General features: G+C 45.7%; 1 protein-coding gene across 1 annotated transcript in view; it reads right to left on the minus strand.

Moving 5' to 3' along the window:
- Window positions 1–18,244, minus strand: part of MYO10 (myosin X) — a 216,064-nt gene that overhangs the window by 20,069 nt on the left and 177,751 nt on the right. The window contains exons 20-27 of the mRNA XM_030856599.2: window positions 15,257–15,381; window positions 15,050–15,164; window positions 10,325–10,431; window positions 9,013–9,246; window positions 8,628–8,673; window positions 7,022–7,888; window positions 5,608–5,731; window positions 2,035–2,278 (exon numbers count right to left, since the gene is read on the minus strand). Coding sequence (XP_030712459.2) covers window positions 2,035–2,278; window positions 5,608–5,731; window positions 7,022–7,888; window positions 8,628–8,673; window positions 9,013–9,246; window positions 10,325–10,431; window positions 15,050–15,164; window positions 15,257–15,381 — 1,862 coding nt within the window. The remainder of the gene's footprint in view (window positions 1–2,034; window positions 2,279–5,607; window positions 5,732–7,021; window positions 7,889–8,627; window positions 8,674–9,012; window positions 9,247–10,324; window positions 10,432–15,049; window positions 15,165–15,256; window positions 15,382–18,244) is intronic.

Consider the following 18,244-nt stretch of genomic DNA (forward strand, 5'->3'; position numbering starts at 1 on the left):
AATGAGCTGGGAGCTTTAATAATAGATGGTGAGTGAAAGAAAAGATGAAGGGGGTGGTGTATAAATTGAAAGAGACTTGAGCGATCTGTCAGCCAATTAAAAATTATGAACCTTATTTGGATTCTGATTTGAAAAAAGAAACCAACCCAAACCAACAAGAACACTATCACCGCCATGTATAAGATATCTGGGGAAATTTGAACAATGACCAGAGTTTGGACGGTAGAAGGAGCTCATGTTCCTTTTTAAATGTGATCATGATATTGTGACTATATATTAAAAAAGGTCTTGATCCTTCAGTGTGTACTAAATATTTACAAGTGAAATTATATGACGTCAGGACTTGCTTTAAAAAATGTAGTTTGTAGGGGGGCAGTTTGTAGGGTCACAGATGAAACACCACTGGCCGTCGGTGGGCAACCACTGAAAGACGGGAAATGGACACACAGATCTCATTCCAGTCTCCTACCGACGCTTGCCTATGATTGAAATTTTCTATAATAAAAAATATATGTTTTTCTATAATAAACTTCAAAATATAAAATAAATAAAAAAAATAAAAAACTCTTAACGATGGTGAAACCTTAACAACTCATTGCTTTTTCTCTACAGAATGTGACCAACAGCTGAGGAAGGGCTAACACTTCCTTACCTCTGTAATTTTCACAGAACACCTGGAGAAGAGGGCTTCATTAAGCATGTGTTTGCTACAGAGTGAGTAGCAAAAGGGACATCCAAAAACACACAGGTGAAATTCACCATCACAATTCTGTCTCTCAGCCTCCTGGCATCTGTGGCCCCCCTCCTACAGGGTGAAGAGAGGACCAACGCAGTATGCAGGGCCAGGGGAGGACTGCAGGAGGTACAGAGCTATGCCATGCTGCTGAAACTTGTAGGACTCAGATGCAAACTCCCACAAACTCATCTGACTACGGAGCATGGTTTCCTAAGGAACCTCAAAGGGGCAGCCTTGAAAAGTCTGATACTGTGCTGTCTGCACTTCACAATTTGGCCTTAAAATTAAATACAAAGAAGACTTTCTTCCCTTGAGTAAACTTTCCGCTTTCCAATGAATCATTTTCTAAAGTTTCTAATGCTGGTTGCGCAGGAACCATATGTCGTTTTCAGGTCTACGACTTCAGGAGTTAATTTGGTCTCTCAAAGCTTATTTTTACCCGTGTGCTGAAAATGGATGGTTGCTCAGTTTGAGTGGAGTGTGGCTAATAAATTCTATGCTTAGTATCTAATTACCCAAGAAAACAAGCTGCCCCTCAATTCCCAACATTTTCTGAAAACCTCACTTAATTTTTAGCAAATAGGCCCTCAGTGGTTCAATGCTTTGGTTCTATAAGAAGGTGGCACAATGGAATTCCCCAGAGGTCCAGCGGTTAGGACTCAGCACTTTCACTGCTGTGGGCCTGGGTTCGATCTGAGGCCAGGGACCTAAGATCCCACAGGCTGAGCGGCATGGCCAAAAAAAAAAAAAAGTGGCAGAAAAAGGGGGTGTGTTGGATTCAAACACCAGCTCTGTTGCTCTCATTGTTGGGTATGAAGAGGCTAGTATACCCAACAAAGGTGGAAGACAAATGATTCATTTCACACACCTCCCGACTGGCTGTCTGCTCCCAATTTAGCCATCTGTTGGCTACAGCTGGGCTTGGAGAAGAATTAAAAGTGATAGATTGACCCATAAAAGGATGACAAGATGCTCAACCAGTCGCTCAATACCCACACCATGATTCCTGTGGACCGCCAATGACATTTCCAAAGAGCTAGTTTTATGTCCAGCTAGCATCTTATAACCCAGAGCTGAATGTCTGAAAATTCACAAAAAGTGAATTTCACAGACGAAGTTTGATTTCCCTGATTTCCTAATAATTCAACCCACTGAAAGGAACGATGAGGACGCACCGAGTACCTCTTACAATCTACTGCTTCAAAGAACTTGCCCCAGACAGCTTGTAGGCAGGGACTTAACTGATGAAGCAGCCCCGAGCCCCGGTCAGCAGCCCTGGCCAGGGCTCATCAACATACTTGGCTGTCCGGACTTCCACGGTGCCCTTGAGCTTTTCCTCGCTGTCATTCTCAAAGTACATCAGCTTGGCCTGGCGGAGGACGAACCAGCGCTTCTTCCAGTTTCTCCTGGACAGCGTGGAGGAGCCGCCGCCCTTCTTGTGCAGCCAGCCTTGCTTGAGGGCCTCCTGCTTGGAGCGGAACCACAGGAAGGTTTCGTCCTTGAGGACGCACCAGCGGCGTTTCCAGGTGTTCATGAGGCCACCTGTCTCCCCAGGGTTGGGGAGGAAGGGGTTTAAGAAAATCCGTCATATTGGATCATAAGATCAGTAGGTCTTCAGGTCCAGCCCCTCCTTAACTTTGCCCCAAATGACCCGCCCTCAGACACCCACCGATGACGGGTGAGCGCACTGCTGGGTCGTGTTCGGGGGCACTGGGCAGGTGTCACACTGGCTTGGCTGGATTACACAAGAACGCTTCCTTTTCTCCAAAGCAGCTCCTACTCACTTAGCTGAGAAATCCTGGTGAGGGGCTTAAAAGCAAGACCAGTCAGGGACTGATACTCTAACCCCGGGTTGAGGCAGGACCACGGACGGGAGGACCACGGACGGGAGGCGGGGGAGAACCGCTTCCATATGGTTGGATCATGCTTCTGTCCAAACACCGCAGGAAGGGGAAATGAGTTTAAAATGTGTCAAAGTTGACACATTCCTTCCTTGTTTAGTCAGTGTGAGGAACAAAATTTATCAGTGACTCCAGAGGTTAGCAATAAACCCTAACTTACATCGGAAAAGAAAAGCATTATCATCTGAAAATGGCTTCTTTGTATAAGGTATAAATTTAGAATACGAGACAAAGTAAGACTCCAAACCAAACTGTGACAGTACCTTAAAAATGAGAATTTAGCTGTAATTTATTTTAGTGGAAAACTTTTTTTGGTGGAGACAAATTAGACAAGGATATACAGACATTATTTCTATACAGAATATATTTCTACTACTCTTCTAGCAGGATAATTTTATTTTAGTTATTCTAGATTCCCCAAGGATGCTCAAAGAGTGACATCTTACAACCATGATTCAAAAATCTGCTTCAACGAACCCACTGAAGAATAAATGATGCATCTACTTCACTAATTGTCAAGTGTCCACACGTTATTTTTTTGATCAGCCAATAATAAAGAACATTTAAATGTGGATACTGAAAGTAAGTATAAAGAAAATGCCTTCCTTTTACAGATTAGAAATAAATTTACAACAGACCTTCTAAGATTAATTTTTTCAGTGGTTGCTTCGCTGGCTTTTACAGACCGCTGCCCTTTCTCGTATCTACAGCACTTCCTGCTCACCTAGTTGAGAAGCCTTTGTGATCACACCAAGCGCCAGAGCTGTTTCCTAACAAACAGCAAACTTGCCAGGGGGTACCAGAAGGAAACTGTTTTTTTTTCCTTCTTGATTTGTGGCTTTAATCTCGGTTTCTCAAAACAAGCCAAGAGGAAACTGTAGTACAAAGTTATCCTATTATCTTATCGTCTTTGGATGATAAAGGTTATTCACAGCTGTTTCAAAGACACAGATCACAACAGTCATCCCAAGAGCCCTCACCCACCAGTCACTCTGCTGCTCTTACGTTATTGATGGGACTCACTCCCAGCCCTGCCCCCCCCCAATTCCGGGTGTTCCCTTCGTATTTCATCTAGAGAATTTGATCAACGCTCTTAGTTTCGTGACTGTAAACACCTTTAGTAGTAGTAGGCTGGTGCAAACTCATCTACGTTCACAAAATAGAATCTGGTGGTTGGCTAGATTTTCCTTATCATTGGTTTCTTTGAAACTTTTGGTCATAACTTTAAGGCTTTATTAAACATTAAATGGTAATGTATCAGAGATTAAGTGGTGACGCAGTTACACAATAACTCTTTGTTTTATTAAGAGATGAGTGTGCCAAAACTTCACTTGCTTACCTTCTTGAGCTCTTAATGCTTTAATCTTGGGACTTTAGCGCTCTGAATGTATCTTTACTTTTTCCTAATCTTATTTGTTTTAATCAGACAATTATACAATAAAAGAATGCCATTATAAATAAGAGTGATTTACGGGGAATCTTTGAGCTAACTTAGGGAACAAGATTAATTAGGGGGAGAAGAAAATATATGACTAATAAAAAGCTTTATTTATTCTGAGAAATGCATGAGAAAATCTTAAAATGCTACGATTAGATACTTATTGGGGTTATTAGGTTCTGATTTGTGATTATATTTTTTCCTTCATCCAATGAACACTCGATTATTCAGTTAGAATTTCTCAATCTTTTTCATTCCAACGCTCCTACAAGAATTCCCATCAACCAGTGACCCTGGCCAATAGGAAGCTCGCCCCTAAAAATAAACCTGGAGGGGTTTCTGTGAGCACCTGGGGGATCTGAGGCTGAGAACAGCAGAACTTTGAAAAGCAAATGAATGATGTTAGCAGTCAGACAGACATTGAAGACGGGGGGAAAAAAATGAAAAGGAGAAGACATAGATGAAGAAGAGAAAAAAATATTAAGGGCAAAAGAGATACGAGAAAAGATAAATATGCCAACAGAAGAGAGAAGCAAAGGCAAAGAACAGAAGAAACAGGGAAAGGGAACCCAGAATAAAAAGGTTTTCATGGGGGAAGAAGAAAAGGAAAAGGGAAGAAAGAAAGATGGCAGCAGAAAAGAAAGTGAAGAAAAGGCTCAGAGAAAACATAAAAATCTTGAACCATCTGGGGACAATGGATCTTGTTATCTCTGCCCCATCCCCAAGATTTGGCCTCTTTCCCCTCATGGAGTCGAGGGCCGTGGGAGAAACCAATCCGCTCTTTAGATGATCCGCATAAAACTCCTACCAAAAATTGGTGCTGATTACGGTTTCTCATGATTCCTGTCCCTGATTTGGAAGTCAAGGTCAAGAAGATGAATAAGGCATGGGTACAAGGTCCTGACTAAGTACTTTTCCAGAAGGAGGATGCTTCAAGGTCTCCAAGTATTAAGGTTCAGTACAGTACATTCGAAGTTTCACAGCAATGCAAAAAATATAATTAAAAATTCTAATCATGAGCAAGCGATAGACAGTAGGCATCGCAGGCAGTTTAAGCCGGGGTGATCCTCTCTCAGATCTTTACTTCCCCATGTATAAGGGTGTCTAATACTCCTGTGGGAGGGAAGAATGCAGCTTCATCATGGTAATGGGCTGCACTAACCCCAGTAGCAACATACATGTGTGTTTGTATGTATGTGTGAGAAAGAGAGAGAGGAAATGATGTAGGAAGGAAGCAAGGAAGGAAGGAAGGAAGAAGGAAGGAAAAGAGCACAGATGTGAGAGAGACATGGAGGCAACAGGGAGAGAGGGACTGAAAGCGGTGACAGTGGTTGCAGACCCTTTGTCCTAACGCTGCATATGGTCCAGTAGGGTCCCCCACATCACACCACCACGGCATCCTCCATCCGCCTAAGAGGACCTCACACCAGGTAAGGGGTATGTGGGATAACTTTCTCAGCCCCCCTCCTTCAGCCTCAGCTTCCCATCACTTCACCCCCTAACCCAGGCACCAGGGTGGCTGCAGGTCATACCTTTCATGTACAGGAAGCTGTGGAAGTAAGGCAGCGTGACACAGCTGTACACAGAGTCCCGCCGGTATGAAAGTTCATCGTCCGTATCAAACCGAGAGTCGAAGTCCTCTTCACTATCTTCAAACTGGACCAGGAGAGACAGAGAGAGCCAACAGTGAGCAAAAAGGACAGAAAACAAGCAAAGGAAATGCCCAGCATAGGTCAACACTGAAAAAGTAAAAACAACGGACAAAGAAGCAACACGCTGCTTCGTCACAGTGCAACGGAGTGTGGTCATCAAAAGAATTCAGAATTACAAAATACTGCCTTCTGGTGTCAAACCGTCAGTTGACTTGATACGTAACACGTGAGACATATTTTAATCCCAAGGCTATATATTCAAAGTACAACGCTGCTGTTTAAGCGTACAATTTTAATCAAACCATCCAAGAGTTAATTCCCTTTAAGTTACTGTGCTAAAAATGTCTTCAAGGACTTCCCTGGCGGCGAAGCGGGTAAGAATCTCCTTGCCAACGTACGGGACACGGGTTCGAGCCCTGGTCCGGGAAGATCCCACATGCTGCGGAGCAACTAAGCTCGTGCGCCACAACTACTGAGCCTGCGCTCTAGAGCCCGTGAGCCACAACTACTGAGACTGTGTGCCACAACTACTGAAGCCTGTGCGCCTAGAGCCCGTGCTCTGCAACAAGAGAAGCCACTGCGATGAGAAGCCTGTGCACCGCAACGAAGAGTAGCCCCCGCTCGCCACAACTAGAGAAAGCCCGCGTGCAGCAACGAAGACTCAAGACAGCCAAAATTAAATAAATTAGTTAAAAAAATATATTCTTAAACAAATAAACAAACAAATAAATACAAATATCTTCAAGCCTTAGAAAGGCAAGGGAGTATTTAACGCACAGACAACGGGAAAAAATAAAAGTAAACTATAAATAAATCCAGAAGCTGGAAAGAGCACGTTCAAGCCCTTAAAGGTTCCTCCCTTACAACCAGAAAAATATACATCACGTCCTGCAGCGGGCGGGTGAAGCTACCGTCAGGAAAGGTCTCTGAAGTGCCCCTGGCAAGTCGCGTTCCAGTTTAGGGCGGGTCTCATTTCCCAACCTGCTGCAAAGCCAGCACAGACACAGCCAGAGCCTCCACTGAAAATGCCAGTTTTCTTAGGCTTTGGGCAAGACGCAGTTCTGGGTTTTGCGTTCAACCTCCAACAGGCACCAATTTCCACTTACTTGTGTGACGATAGCTTTTGGCAAGAGAGAGGGGTTTAAGGCCACCTTAAGAGCCTGACTTTGGAATCCTGGCCCGTTCTAGGGGGGATGTCTTCATCCAAGGGATAGTGCAATGGGGGCGAGGACGGCAGACAACTTCCACCGCAATGCGGGCAAATCGGGGCCCCGGGAGGACAGCGGGTACTCACCGAGGACTGGGCCCCCTCCGAGCTGAAGCGGTAGGCCCCCGAGCTGTTGTACGTGCCCACGGAGCATCGGTAGTCTGGGGACCACTGGCTGCTGTAGGAGTTGGAGAAGGTCACGCTGCTGCCGGAGGTGACGGCCCCGTCCTCGTAGTCGTCCTGGTCGTAGTTGTAGTCGCCGTCCGGGGAGGGCAGGCCCCCAGGGGTCTGGGGCATGCAGTAGGTGGGCTCCCCAGAGGAGGAGTCGTGCTCCGAGGGGGCCAGCAGCACGGTGCTGTCGGGGTCGGGGCTGGTGGGCACCACGGTGTCGTTCATGTAGGGGTCCTCCTCCGAGGATTCGTCGCTGGTCCGGATGCCACTGGTGCGCTGGTCCGAGTGGCCGTGCTCGCTGGGGTTGGGCGAGTCCTTGAAAGCGTCGTCGTCGGCCTCAAAGCCCTCGTCCACCTCCTCCTCCGGGTAGGGCTGGCTGAAGTTGAAGTTGGGCTTCTCGCCGCAGGCACCCTCGGCCAGGTCGGCCCGCACGCCCACAGACCCGCTCCCCACCGACAGGGAGCGCTCGATGTTGCGGACGCACTCGTCGATCTCGTCGAAGTTGAGCGACTCCAGGAACTCCTGGGCGGCGCGGCAGGCTTCGTCCTCCAGCCGCCGCAGCTCCTCGTCCCGCAGCTGCTGCAGCTTCTGCAGGGAGGCCTCGGTCAAGGACAGCTCCTGGCGTTCCTTCACGCGCTGCAGGTCCTCGATTTCCTTCTCCAGGCGCAGGATCTCTTCCACCTGCTTGTTCTCCTTCTGCTTCTCCAGCTCCCGGGTCAGCTCGGCCTCCCTCTGACTCTTCTGCAAGGCTTCCTGTTCCCGCTGCTTCCTCGCTGCTTCCTCCTGGACACAGAGGAAGGAAGGGGTCAGGTCAGGAAGTGACACTATGGAGAGTGCGGGCAGCGACCCTCCTTTGGGATGAGATGTGCTTGCCGGGGGCTGAACTGCATCCCTCCCTCCCCCAAATCGCTCTGTGAGGCCCCAACCCCCAGTCCCCTCGGGATATGTCTGGATTTAGAGCAGGGCCTTTAAAGAGATGATGAAGTTACAATGAAGCCCTGAGGTAGGGCTCTAACCCAACTGACTGGTGTCCTTATAAAGAAGAGGGGATTGGGACACACGCACGGGGCACTGGGGAAGCAGGTACGCAGGTGCAAGACCACGTGAGGACGCAGCAAGTTACAGAGAGAGGCTTAAGAAGAAACCAACCCTGCCAACACCTTGATCTTGAACCTTCAGCCTCCAGAATTGTGAGCCAATCAATTTCTGTTGTTTAATCTGCCCAGGCTGTACTACTTATGTTATAGCAGCCCGAGCAAACTAATATAGTGATTACACTGGTCTAGAGCTATCATGCCGTCGTGATTCACACTGAAACCTTAAGACATTCACACACTTTTACCCAATGTAATGGGTTAGAAACTGCAGCATAAACATCTCCTCTAAAATTCTTCCTCCTGTATATTTATTTTAGCTTTGTATCCTTCTCCCTACATCTTTACTTTAGTTTCAAATCACTGAGGCAAAGTGTTTGAACTGGGAAGGTAACAGACAAGATGTCATGTGTCGCGGCATTCTTCACCTGTTGGGCGCGGAGCTCAGCTTCTCTTCGTTCCCTCTCTCTTTCTCTGAAAACAGTCAAGAAAAAAAGACAGTGAAAATAGACGAAAGCAATGAAAAAAATCCGACCCCCGCTTTTCAGAGAGCGAACTTTTTAACAGAAGCTTTGCAAAAGACAACTTAGAAGTGTGAAGGAGGGATAGGGTCTCTTCCTTTGGCAATACACCTATTCTTTGCCTGAATAAAAATACCACAAAACTGGGTCTTCAACGCTGCTAAGGAATTTTATCTGAGCCACGAAGCGTTATCGTTTCAAACTGCAGGTTCCTGCGAAGCTGGATATAGAGCATAAAAACACCAGAGGTGTCCTCCTGTCTGTTTCATCCGAGCCAAGAAAGGTCCCATACCTTTCCTCCTCCTCCCGCTTCCTCTTTTCTTCTTCCGCCCGTTTCCTCTTCTCCTCCTCTGCCCGTTTCTCTGCCAGCAGCTGTTTGTAAACTCTGCGGGCAATCTGACCTCGGAGTTGCTTCTGGAAAACCACGGCTGCTTTTCTCAGGTGCAAAAACCTCCTCCTCAGAAGGAATGCTCTGTAATTCTTCTGTATAATCACTACACAATAAAGGACCTTCTTGTATTGCTTTCTGAAAATGAGAACAGAAAACAGCACAACAGAATAACTGTGGAGGTAATGAGGCTTCGAACTCTTTACACGAGTTTACGTTAATGTTACAAGACAAGACAGCAGGACCTCGTTTGGGGCTGATCCGCTCATAACGGAGACTCATTATAGGGAGCCCACAAGGAGGCCCTTGTGGGCAAAACAAAACAGAAGAAAAACAAAAGAATAACAACAAACGAAACTCAAGCAAGACCCTAGCATCATGTTGGCTAAATAAACACATCACTCCTAATACTGACTTTGAAAAGTCCCGGCAGGAAGTTGGGCTGTAAACAGAACAAAGAGATGGGATATATTTTCCTGTCCTTATGAGGAAAAAAAGCAAAGGATTTGCCACAGCAGGACGGCTGTGTACTTGAGAAAATGTAACGTACTGTGACGAGCAAGGGTTCGGGTGGCCCGCAGGTCCGCAGAGGAGGAAAGAACTCAGACGCACAGGAAAAGAACCTGCCTCATTCGGCACACCCTGGAGAGGGGGCCGCTGTGGCCCCAACGGGATGACACCAAAGTCAACAGGCGAGCTGCCTGTGGCTTCAGTATGTGACCCAGAGGAACTAGGGAAATGTTTAAATATGTCGCCCAGTCCCCTGATGTCGCTGCCCTGAGACATCAGGATCCCCTTTTCCCATTTCCTGCCCAGGTCAAGCTAACTTGGTGCTGGCAATGCTAGTTACGAGCACTGCCCTGGGACTCTCCCCTTAGCCTGGTCCTGACCCGAACCCATCCAGGTCTATTTTAAATGAAAGCATGTGGCCAGGGCCACCCCACCTGGTGACACACACGGGGGACGCCCCCTCCTGTCCGTGCACTTTTTTTTTTTTTTTTTTTTTTCGGTACGCGGGCCTCTCACTGTTGGGGCCTCTCCCCGTTGCGGAGCACAGGCTCCGGACAAGCAGACTCAGCGGCCATGGCTCACGGGCCCAGCCGCTCCGCGGCATGTGGGATCTTCCCGGACCGGGGCACGAACCCGCGTCCCCTGCATCGGCAGGCGTACTCTCAACCACTGCGTCACCAGGGAAGCCCGTCCGCGCACTTCTTACCGTGCCAAGTAGCCCAAGACGTGGGCCCGGATCACCATGGCCGCCCGAGTCAGCTCCTCCTCCCGCCGCTTCTCCAGTTTCTGCTCCAAGGACTCGCGAAGGAAGACCTGCCCAGGAGAGAGCAACATGTCACATCCACAGAATGTGGCAGGCAGTGGTAAGGCATTGCTGAGTCAGCTGTGCCTTTGGTGGGTAAGGCTTTTTTCTTTCTCTGATTTGCTCCAAACACAAAGAGCCATGGTGTCCAGCACAGGGAATCTCAAATTCCTGGTGGGGAGAGGATTTTTTCTTTATTTATTTTTTTTAAACTTCCCATCTGTCACAGACTAAGATCTTTGTAAAATATAGTAAACAATATATTACTGGAAAGAAAAAACCAAAGGGGTATATAAAATCCAAGTCCCGTTTTTTTCAGTTATTATTAGTTCAACAGGCATAAGAGGGCTGTGAAATTGCCTTTATAAATCCTTATCTCACTGTGGGCTGGGACAAATAGTTCATGCGCCAGCACCAGTGCTACAGTAAGTCTAAGTAAGAAGATATCTAGAGAGACTCCCTACATTAAGAAGGAGAAGGAGCGGGGAAGGGGGGGAAGAGAGAGAGGAGGAGAAGAAGAAAAGAAAGGACAAAAGAAAGAAAGGGAGGGGGAAAAAAATCCAAGAAATTTGTAAAATGTTACTTTGCCGTCACGTGGAAACGCTCCCTTCATGCCTGTCAAATGATTACGATCAAAGCGTCTTGGCCTCAAAAAATAATGCACATAAAAAAACTGACATTTAAGAATGTAATTCTATAAACTGTTTGCAATTAGAACTGAATCATTTAAGTTACCTCGGTTCAGCCATGGCAAGAAAAGTATCAGTAGAATCGGGACAAAGAGATTGTAACTATTGGCTGGCCTGTTTCTGCCCGTGGGCACCTCAATCCTAGGCTTACCATTTATCTAAGCCTAAGTGTGTCTGGTAACTGGCATTCGTATCAGAATTCCTAATATTTGAAAAGGTATGAAAATACTGAGACCCTCCCTCAATCGTGGTAGCTTTTAATTTTGTAATTTCCAACATGATGCCTAAGGAAGTTTTGAATTATCTCCTAAAAACAAACACATTTTTTCTTATGCTTTTCTGTTAACGGTCAGCTGGGGGCAGTGGTCGGGGGCTGGTTAAACGACACACGCCCTCACTCATGATTTCTCAATTTATGCTCCAGTGAGTCATTCTGGCCTGTGACGGTGCATTAGGTCCTCCTGATGCCACATTTTCCCAGACTCTCGGCCCTGGCTCTTCCCAGACATTTGGGCAGAAAAGCAAATAAAGAATCCCACCATCATGTGACTCACAGAAGCCTTACCCACTCCTGCTGTGGGTTCCTGAGCATTTGTCAAACTCTCCCACCAAATAATTCTCTCGGAAAAGCTTTTCATACAATGCTCTTCCTATAATTGCAATTAATATGCTCTGCTGATGCATAAAGAGACTGCATCTTGAGCAAAAAAAAAAAAAAAAAAAAAGTTTAATGTAAGAAACAGGAGCTACGAGCATAAAGCTTGTTAGTTCAGCAATGAGAAAAAGTTTTCAGAAATATGAAGCAGTTTTCATCAAGACTGGACTTCGAAGAAATATTTAAACTTCTCTTTCAGACGATTTTTTGATATTAAGGATCTTAGTCTAACGCTGTTGCTCTGGTTAGTGTTTAAAAGAAAAAGTAATGAAGTCAAATCTTGAACAAGAGTGGTGATGGTGGTGGTGACATCATAACACAAAAGCATCGATGCCAACGAGCAGTACATTTATCAGATGAACAAATAGGAAGCTTTATGAAGGAAAGAGCGTCTCACACCTTATCAGAAGTCAAGGGACTGTCTTGGTTGGAATCAGAGTCAGAGAAATACCTGCCTGAGTTTCATGCCCCTCAAAGAGAGCTCTATGCTCTGCCTATTAGATTTACTTCCACATCTTTATCTATCAATAGATTCTTTCCATAACCCGAAGGGCAAACGGAGTAAAATGCTTTAGAGACCTGACTTGGCTTCATTAAGAACATCCACCCTGAATTTATGCAACAACACACAGAAAGTGATGCCAGATCTTCCAGCCCAGTGGTGTCCGCTGCCACGTTGCCATGTTCCCAGGATGCAGCCAAGATCGAGTCAGCAGGATCCAGCTGCTGTGAGCGGAGGCACCGGCGTCGTCAGGCATCATCAAGCAGCTTAGGAAGGGGCAGTGCCCACTCAGGGGGCTGCTTGGCTAACCTTGACTCGATATCCAATACGAATAGTTTCTCATGGCTTTTCCTATCATTTGCTTAGAGAGCTCAAGAGCCTACGGATTATTCCAGTAAAATGTCTTTATAGAATACCTCTTGCAGGATTTATTGCCAGAGAAGAAATAAGGTCGGGCAATGTAGTCCACGGACCAGAAAAGTAAAACGTGCCGGAGTCACGAGGTAGAGGGGAAAGGCAAAACCAGGAAGAAAGAGGGGAGCAGCTGTTCACCTCCGTCTCCCTAAACCTGGCTTCTCAGCAGGGGCGTACAGCAGGATCTCCTGCTCGGGCTGTTCCAGAGGCTTGGACAGGCCTCCTAGCTTCTTTAGGGATGCTTCCCCAGCAGATAAGAATCCTTGCCTTCCAAAGACCAGATGTGTTTTAAGCCAGTGAATTCAGACCTGGCGTCATGTTTAATTTGCTGACTACAGCGCTGCCCACACTTCCCTCTGTCATGGAAGTGTTGACAGAAACTTCTTTACCAGAAGATCTAGATATTTTTTAGAGGTTCAAGGTTTTAAATGCAAAGACCTCTGGCGGCAACACTGACTGAAACACTGCTAGAGTATAATTAAGTGTATAATTAAGTCCAATGTTGGTCAAGGTCAAGGCTATTTAGTGGATACCATTCAAATGCTCTCATGTTTCCATTTACTTCCTAATATTTATGCGAAATGATAAGCTTCCATCCCACTTCTGCTTCCAATGTGTCACCAATTAAAATTTAACTCCTCTTTAAAGATTTCCTTTTCTTGAATACTCTTCTGATCATGTCAATTCACAGTGAGCTCTCTCCTGGAGGTGTGTCCTTATTCCTTCAAGAGATCACACTGCATAATTTATCAGTTGTATGGGATGACTTATCTCCCAGAAACTTAGTAAACCGGGGGCAATGCCCATGTCTTTATGTCTCCGTATCCCTGTGCTACACCCAGTTCTAAGTCTTGCTGGGGCCTGATTTCCACCGTAAATTGTAAATGAAGTTGGATTGATTTTTTCAGAGCTCAGAAAAGAGACCGGTATTGGCTGGGTGAGTCAATAATCTTTGATGTTATTCCATGGTATAAGGCAGTGAGACAGGAGGAGGATATCAGTTTATAGAGAATGTAATACCTTTTTAATTAAAAAAATCAGAGCAGACTATATTCTACTGCCAAGAGCTCCACTTGAACCAACTTCTTTAGAAAGTTCTTTGAGTGACTCAACATACAACAATCTTGTGCCATCACTTATAGCTTTTTAGCATTTAACAGACACTGACTGAGCTCCTACTATGTGAACTCCTACTACGTGCATTGTGTTGTGTAGAAAAACGAACAATGAACTCTACATTCTCTATTGGGTGACTGTAGACAAGTCACCAGGCAATACCAAGAAAACATGACAGCATGTTAAGTGTTATAACAGGGCAGAAAACAGAAAGATGTCAATGACAGAGGAGGGGGCTTAGCCCAGTTCAGGGATGAGTTTTGGTTCAGGGTGCAGTGAAGAATGTCAAATAGGACTCCCGTCAAAGCCTGCATCTAAGCAGAGACTTGAAGGAGGAGTTGGCTAAACGGGGTGGAGGGGAGGGTGGAGAATTCCAGGTAAAGAGACCTATACACCTGGGAGGACACAGCCCAAGGTGACCCCCAATGAGTTACACCCTTGTTTAATCCTATTAGTGTGGGTGGAACCCGTGACTTTCTTCTAGAACATGGCAAAGGTGATGGGATATCACTCTTTATGGATATGTTACATCATATAAGACTCCACCTTAGGAGACTGGAGCAGGAGTGTCTCCCGCTGGCCCTGAAGAAGTGGGAGGGCGTGGGAGGGGGGTCAGGTGGTTAGAAACTGGGGGGGGACCTCTAGAAGCTGAGAGTGGCCCCAGGGGGCAGCCAGCAGGAAAAGAGGGTCCAGTGGGACTGCAGCCTCAGTCCTACAACTGCAAAGAATGGCATTCTAGAGCCACGTGAGATTGGAAGAGGACCCCAAGCTCCAGAAGGGAATGCAGCCCCAGCCGACACTCTGAGACCCTGACAGAGGACCAGCTAAGCTGTGCCTGGACCCCTGACCCATAGATACCATGAGGTAATTGGTGTGTTTTGTTAAAGCTGCTAAGTTTATGGCTGTCTGTTACACAGCAATAGATAACTAATACAATACCTCTGCATGCCATCTCTACCTTGCTAGATGTTTGCATCTTAAATCCCTGGCCAGCTGAAATCCTTCAAGAGCAGAAGAGTATGTTCATTATACACTTTCCTTTGCTAAGTGGGCTCCAGGTGATGCCTAAATACTTGTCTTTAATCTCACATCAATGTTATAGACTGAATGTTGGCCACCCCCCCACCCCCAATTCTTATGCTGCAGCCCTAACCCCCAAAGTGAAACAGTTGGCTAGCAGTCATCACAGAACACCGAACTCAAACATCTCTCAGGGGGTTGATGGGACGGTCGTTGTTTCTCCGAAATTTTACCTTCGTCTTCCCCAGCTGCCACTCGCTGTTGGAGGTGTCATAGAGCTGCAGCAGGGCCGTGCACTTGCCCCTCACATCCTCGGGCAGAGCCACGTTCCTCGTCAGCACCTTATATCTGCAAAAGAAGAATGCCCAGCGTCACCTTGTGCTAAAATCCTTTCCCCAGCCCCTCTGCAAAGAAAGAGGGTCTCTGCAGCTCTGTCTTGCCTTTTGTAAAAATCCTGGAAGGGTCTTCGGACAGCATACCCAGCTTTCCGGATCCTGACTGTCTCCAGCATCCCGGAGTACTGCAGCTGGTTGACCACAACTGCCTGTTCAAACTGGTCGGGCATCTAAAACATGCCAAGAGGTGAGAAGATGACGTTAACAAGACCGCACACCCCCCCCACCATGGTTTTACACACACACATTTTGAACCTACACAAATATACAAAACAGAAAACAAACGCCACCCCACATACCCATAGCCTAGCTGTAAGAGCCAGCACCCATGTCAATGCTGCCCCCCATCCTTAGCCCACTTACTCCCTGACCTTGGATTTGTTTTGAAGCAAGTCCCAGACAGTACACACTCTCATTTGTAAATATATCAGTATCACTTTTATTTTTTAATTTTTGGGCTGTGCTTTGCGGCATGCGGGATCAGTTCCCTGACCAGGGATGGAACCCGTGCCCCCTGCAGTGGAAGTGTGGACCACTGGACCGCCAGGGAAGTGTTCCAGTATCATTTTTTAAAATAGAACCACAACACTATCTTAAAAGATACCAAGAATTCACTGATATTAATATCCAGGTTCAAATTTCTGATTATTTTACAAATTTCATAAACGGACCACCAATTTTAATGCTATGTTTTCCAAAGAATCCTAAGTGTCATGCAAATATCACTTTATTTACTTTTCAAAATTCAATTTCCAGGCATTTTTTTTAGCTGAAGAATGCAGTGATCCAGTGAGGGCTGGGGGCGGGGTTAGGGGCTGGGGAGGAAGAGGAGATCTTGTAAGTGGAGAAAACAGACAAAAATGAAAAAAAAAATTAATTTTCTCAATTTCTAGTCAGAAACCCCATTTATCGAGCTCCATGCTATGGTCACTAAATAAATTAATCCCAGAACATACAAACAAAAGACAGAGGAAATCAAGCCAGGACTTAACATTCTGAACCATATTCTCTTATCTGTCCAGTTGCCAAACAAACTGGTGTTGCTGACAGGACAATGGTCTTTCAGGGTAAAGCCCCAAAGTATGCCATTTCCCACTCACAGCTTTTTGGGCAGTGATTTGTGTTTTAATCCAAACACCCCATTCCCTTTAATTAATTCGTATTTTCTTATCTTACACAACTGTGTACAAAATGACTGAAAAATAGTGCCATAGAACACAAGTACATTGTTAAAAAGTGCAAAGACGGTAAGTGGCTTAAATTTGCGAGTCTTAAAAACACAGCCAGTCATTAACACAAAATCAGGCTGAAAGCCATGTTATTCTGTACGCTTTCCAAGCTAGCAAAAAAATAAATCTGAAGAATGCTCTGTAAACCTCCCTTGCAGCGTTTGATGGAAAAGCTGCCATCATATCCAGCACGATGACTTGTCTCAAATTTAATTTCTCCTACAAACATTGGGGTCAGATGTCTCTACTCAGCAGTATTCTACCGGAGTCTAGCCAATAAATAAGGGCGAATATCCAAAGAACTGGGGCTCACTGGTTTCTGGTCTTAATTATTTCAAATATCCCTAGACGAGAAAGAATAAAAGAAAAGCATGAAAAAATTAGCCTTGATAACTCCTTTCCCTTATCTTCGGATTGAAACACAGAGAGAGAGGCAACAGTTCTGAGGGTATTTGCTTAAAATGCTTCTGTTAGATTTATTTGGGAATATAATCTGAACAGTAGCGATCCACAACGACCAGTAGAGAGCTAATATAAAACAAACACTGAATAAGGCATCAGACTTAGTTAACTTTGTTAATTCATATAGAAATCTACAAATTTCATATTTAATCATTTGATGCTCAAAGACTTGTTAAATTAAAAAATAAAAAACTCTCTAAATCTCTCTCAAACTTTCACTGTTCCTGACCCATACTTTTTTCCTTGCTCCTTTTCTTTCAATCTCTACTTAACAAAGTCCGTACAATTCCTTAGTTTGGCACTAGTTATTAAAACACTCTGAAAAATATTACTAAAGGGACACCCCATCCAAAAAGTCCAGCGGCACTTACCATCTTCCAGTCCCTCCAAGGAACATTCCACCTTCGGTTTGGCTCTCAGGCCAAAATTCATATGGAAAACAACTGCCACACTGACCTTTTCGCCACAGCTAAAGACACTGAACAATAATGAACACCATTCCTGTGCTTTAAAAAGTGCTCGGTCGCCATGACAACCCCTCCCATTCTCGGGCTAATTAGTGTGGTGTGGTTGTAGGATTTCATACAGCCTGGGGAGGGGCGGGAGGGTGGGAGGGAGCCACCATGAGTGGCCACTCTTTCCAGGCTCCCATTGTGATTGTGTTTCTGCCCCTTCACAGAAATTTAACCGGGGGAAGGGGGATCTCTTCGCAGATTGTCGCCCTGGGCAACACACAGGGCAATCACGAGGGGAGTAGACCTGTATTTCCATTGGTGGGTCTCAACTTCCTTTTCTTTCTGGTGAATTTAATGTTCAAAGATGACACAGCTGGAGGGTGGACAAGTCACAACTCAAAGGCATGTGGCCTTTCAAAACTTCAGCTAATGCACTCCAGTCTGTACTGGTAACTCATTTTCCAGAACTGGAGGTCCTCCCTCCAAAGACTGCCGGCAGTGTCCTAACTGTGAAGTTTTGATGGCCGACAGCAAGGGAAGATTGGGGAAGTAACAGTCATACACCGGGGCAATGATAGTCCTAGGAGTCTGGCCTTGATCCGTTTACTGAATATAAATGATTAAACACCTACTATGCGCCAGGGTTTTGTGATTCATGCTTTCGGGGGAAACAAAAGGCGGGGGCTGGATTCTTTTTTGTCTTAAATCAAAACCCCTCACCAGAGTAGGACATTCATTACAACTGATGAACCCACATGACACATCCTAGTCACCCCAAGTGCATATCTGACGTCAGGGTTCACTCTTGGTGCTGTACATTCTATGGGTTTTGATGACTATGTAATGACACGTGTCCATCATCAGAGCATCGCACAGAGTGGTTTTGC

The sequence above is a fragment of the Globicephala melas genome, chromosome 3, assembly GCF_963455315.2.
Source record: "Globicephala melas chromosome 3, mGloMel1.2, whole genome shotgun sequence".
In the NCBI taxonomy this organism is placed as follows: Eukaryota; Metazoa; Chordata; class Mammalia; order Artiodactyla; family Delphinidae; genus Globicephala; species Globicephala melas.